Source organism: Octopus bimaculoides, chromosome 7, assembly GCF_001194135.2.
Source record: "Octopus bimaculoides isolate UCB-OBI-ISO-001 chromosome 7, ASM119413v2, whole genome shotgun sequence".
Lineage (NCBI taxonomy): Eukaryota > Metazoa > Mollusca > Cephalopoda > Octopoda > Octopodidae > Octopus > Octopus bimaculoides.
Window position 1 is genome coordinate 4,557,936 of NC_068987.1, and position 4,470 is coordinate 4,562,405.

General features: G+C 35.5%; 1 protein-coding gene across 2 annotated transcripts in view; it reads right to left on the bottom strand.

Moving 5' to 3' along the window:
• Positions 1-4,470, bottom strand: part of LOC128248317 (troponin I-like) — a 59,071-nt gene that overhangs the window by 1,307 nt on the left and 53,294 nt on the right. For both annotated transcript variants that reach the window (XM_052969181.1, XM_052969182.1), the window contains 2 exons: positions 1,609-1,709; positions 131-174 (listed from right to left, as the gene is read on the bottom strand). In XM_052969181.1, the coding sequence (XP_052825141.1) occupies positions 131-174; positions 1,609-1,709 (145 nt within the window). The remainder of the gene's footprint in view (positions 1-130; positions 175-1,608; positions 1,710-4,470) is intronic.

The following is a 4,470-nucleotide window of genomic DNA, read 5'->3' on the forward strand; positions in this document are numbered from 1 at the left end:
AGAGAGAGAGAGAGAGAGAGAGAGAGAGAGAGAGAGAGAGAGAGAGAGAGAGAGATGACTATTTTCAAAAGTCATGTAGACAGAAACTGAAAATGAATTTAATAAAATATGAAGCAAGATTGATACTCACAATTTGCCTCTGGTGTCATTAACCTTTATTGTGAGGTCATTGATCTGAAAACAAAGAAAGGAATGGTAAGGGTTAAGAATAGCAGTGAAACCAGCCATTACATTTCTGATAATCAAGATGGCTTAGAGATGATTGTGGTTTTAAAACACTTGATTAGGTTACCATCGCTAATATACAAATTTCTGTTATTCCTATTGCAGGCTTAAATATAAATATAAATAGCATAAATATGATAAGGAGGGGACAGTTGATTACACTGACCCCTAGTGCTCCATTGGGACTTATTTTATTGACTCAGAAAAGATGAAAGGTAAAGCTGACCTCAGTGGAATTTGAACTCAGAAAATAACCATAATATTCTTTGAACTGGTAGTTCAGCAAACCACAACAACAGCCCCAATACCATCACACTTTCTTTATAAGTCCAGTGGCAACAATGAATGTGACAACAGAGACACATAGAGGATGCTACTGAAAAGCTTCAACTTTGACGCTGCAAGCTAAATGATGGTGGATGTTTTCCACAGACCGAGAGCAGATGAGGATCTCATTGTGTCTTGCTAAGCCCTCATCCATTGAAATGATGAGAAAGTCCACCATCTTAGATTTAGAACAGTCAAGATTTATTAATTTTGGATTTAAGTTAGAGAGGTTGAAGAATATTTGATTAAAAATTCTGATATTGATTACAACACAGCAAATTTTATTAATTCTATTTTCACATCCATCATCCATTCTATTCATTAAATATATGTCTGAGACTGTCTCTAATTCTATGACACAAATTCCTTGTTTTAAAAACGATTGGAATTAAAAAACTTCCATCAAAATTTCATGTCGCTGTCATTTTACTACATTCTTCATTATTCTCAAAATTAAACGAAACAAGGAGCATTTCACCAGAAAGGGTTAACGTGATCTTCATTAAAACCTAAATGTTATTTTACTAAATTTACCATTCCCAGATCAATTATTTTCAAATCATTTCTACAAATGTTTCTACAGCAGAAGCATAACCAGACAGCTTGCTGGTCACATATATTATTCACCAAATATTATGCGTATTATTTTCCTAAACATGATATATTTTATTTAAATAGTATTGAAGAGCAATTATAATTACATTAATTTCTTTTGGCTAAGCAGAAGAGTAGCAACAGATGTTTTTTTAATAAGTTTTGGAATTGTCTCGGAATCAATAGCAGAAATGTTGAAATTGCTTGATATGAGCATGAAGCCAAAGGTTTTAGGCAAAGGGGAAAATAAGAACAAGTTATATTCAGCATTTTCTCAAAGGTGTGTAGATTGTAAAATGACATGGTTCCAATGAAGAATTGGAACAACAAATTTTTATAAGGCAATTTAGTGTGCCATAATCTCTTGAGTATCGCAGAAACAGAGAGAGAAGGAGAGACAGAAAGGGAGAGAGAGAGATACAGAGAGGCACAGAGAGAGAGAGAGAGAAAGAAAGAGAGTACCTCAAATTCTTGTCTTCTGATTTTAAATTCACAATCATAGACTTCTTCTTCAAGCTCTGCTGTTTTCGCATGGAGTTTCTTTACCAGATCTTGCAACTGTGCTGTAAAAAGATGTAGCAAAATTGGTAACAAGAGCGGAATCGGTGACTGGTAAAAACATAGTCAGGTCTGGTTTACCTTACCTTTTATTTAATCTCTTTTTAGCTGCTCCTGCTTCAGCAATGTTAAACATAAAGAATTTTTTTTAAAAAAAAACCTAGAACTTGGATTCATATTTTTTGGAAAATAACACTTTCAGAGCTGGAATTTAACAAATCTCTGGCATTTTATTTCTTAGGAAATAATATTCTTCAAATTTTGGAACAAATACAACAAATTTAGTGGCGGGTGGGGAGGGGGGTTTAATCAATTACTTTGGCTCCAGTGCTCAGCTGATACTTATTTAACTGACCCCAAAAAGATGAACAGCAAAGTCACCCTTGATGGAATCTAAGCTCAGAGCAAAGGGAACCAGAAAAATACTGTTAAGCATTTTATCTCAAAGATTTTTTGAGATAATAATTTTGGTTTCAAATTTTTGGTACAAAGCCGATAATTTCAGGGGTAATTTGGTTACATCGATGCCAGTGCTTGACTGGTATTTATTTTATCAATCTCCAAAAGGATGAAAGGTAAAGTCAATCTCAGTGGAATTTGAACTCAGAACATAAGGAATGCTGCTAAGCATTTTGTCCAGCATGCTAACGACTCTGCCCTACCTTAGGTAACAATATTAAAATGCAGAAGTTATATAATAATAATTTTTAGGTCTAGTAACATTATCTGTAAGATAAAACGTGTTTTTAGTATCCACATCTATGTTACGTTTCAACTGGTTTCATCTCCATATCTTCAAGTGTCTTAATCCTGAATGTAAATAAGGCATCAGGTAGGATTTGTACCAAGAAATATCATTTCTAAATAGGCAAGGTGTGCATGGGTGTGTGGTGAGAAGCTTGCTTCCAACCACATGGTTTTGGGTTCAGTCCTATGGTGTGGCACCTTGGGTAAGTATCTTCTACTATAGCCCCAGATCAACAAAAGTTTTGTGAGTGGATTGGGTTAATGGAAACTGAAAGTTTATCATATATTATCATCATCATCATCATCACCATCATCATTTAACGTCCGTTTTCCATGCTGGCATGGGTTGGATGGTTCCACTGGGGTCCGAGAAGCCAGGAGGCTGCACCAGGCCCCAGTCTGATCTGGCAGTGTTTCTACAGATGGATGCCCTTCTTAACACCAAACACTCCGAGGGTGCTTTTTATGTGCCACAGGCACAGGGGTCAGAAGAGCTGGCATCAACCACGATCGGTTGGTGCTTTGTACATGCCACCAGCATGGAAGCCAGTCAAAGCGGCACTGGCATCGGCCACATTCAAATGGTGTTTTTTATGTGCTACCAGCATGGGGCTCACAACTACAATTTCCATTTGATTTGATTTTGATTTTGATGTTGATGCACTTGGGATTTGAACTTAGAACATAAACAATCATAACTAAATACTTAAAGACATTTTGTTTGGTGTTCTACCATCGCTGCCAATCCCCTGTTTTAATGTAGATATAAATATAAGGTTAATAACCTCAAAAATTACATCCATTGATTTATACTTATAGCAAACAATATTTCATCTTGGAAGATATTCAAATACAAACATTGTTATTTTCTGTTCAGTTTCAATAACTTGTTTTTAAGAGAAGAAACATTTCCTTAAACATACAGCTTTAGTTTGTGTCATGATTCACTTACATCACAACTATAGAAATCTGTTTTCATTTTAGCTTTATTCATTACTGTGAATTTCATTATTTGGCACCACTTGAAAACTTTGCCATTTAAACTGGCCATCTCAGGCCCAAATATTCTATTTATTTTATGCTCGAACCAGCCAGGTCCCGCCTCTCACACCTAACTTAAAATGTCGAAATCGCAAAGCTATGAGATAATGAATCATTAATTCAAAACAATGTGAATAAATAAGCATTAGACAGAGTAATCTGAATGCTAAAGGTTTAAGACATTCTTTGAATCTTTTGAGAATGTTGTGGCACCCTCCAAACACTGGACTAACTTCTTGGCAATTCTTGAAATAGTTTCTTAACAACTGATCTTTTGTTTTTGTAATTAATTATTTTGTAAGCGTTTTACTCAGTATAATTTACAGAAAGTATTGAGTAATTATTTCAGTTTGAAGTGTATAATTGCTTTTGTTATAACTTGACATAAAAACAAATATATGTATGTGTGTCTGTGTGTGTGTCTGTGTGTGTTTTTTTGTGTCCGTGCGTGTGTGTGTGAGTGAGCATTTGTGTGTGTGCCTTCAAGGCAACAGAAACCAGAGTGATGGTCAATCCCACATCTAGCAAACATATAACATAGGACCACATGTAATCTGGACTAAGCTGGAGCCATCCAACAGCAAAGAGTTCTATACCTTATATCCTTGCAGAGATCGTCGCAAGTTAAGGTACGTATTGTGTTCACTACAACATGAAATACTGATTTTGTGATTTGGTTGCAACTGGTACTTACTACACCTCTACATGGGGGCCAACAAATCTGCTAGAAATAGTAACCAAATTCTTTCATATATTCTAAATGCAGTGAAGGTCACGTCTAGAATGCATTTAATCCTGGGTCTGTCAGATCAAAAATGACCGTGGGTTAAACACCCCACCATCATTACCAATAATAACATCCAACTACTCACATGCTATAGGTCTATTTCAGCTTGAGTAACGCTGAGCTTGAGCTAAGCAACAACATCAACAATAACAACAAGAGAAATAACAATAGAAAGCATACAAGAAGAGACT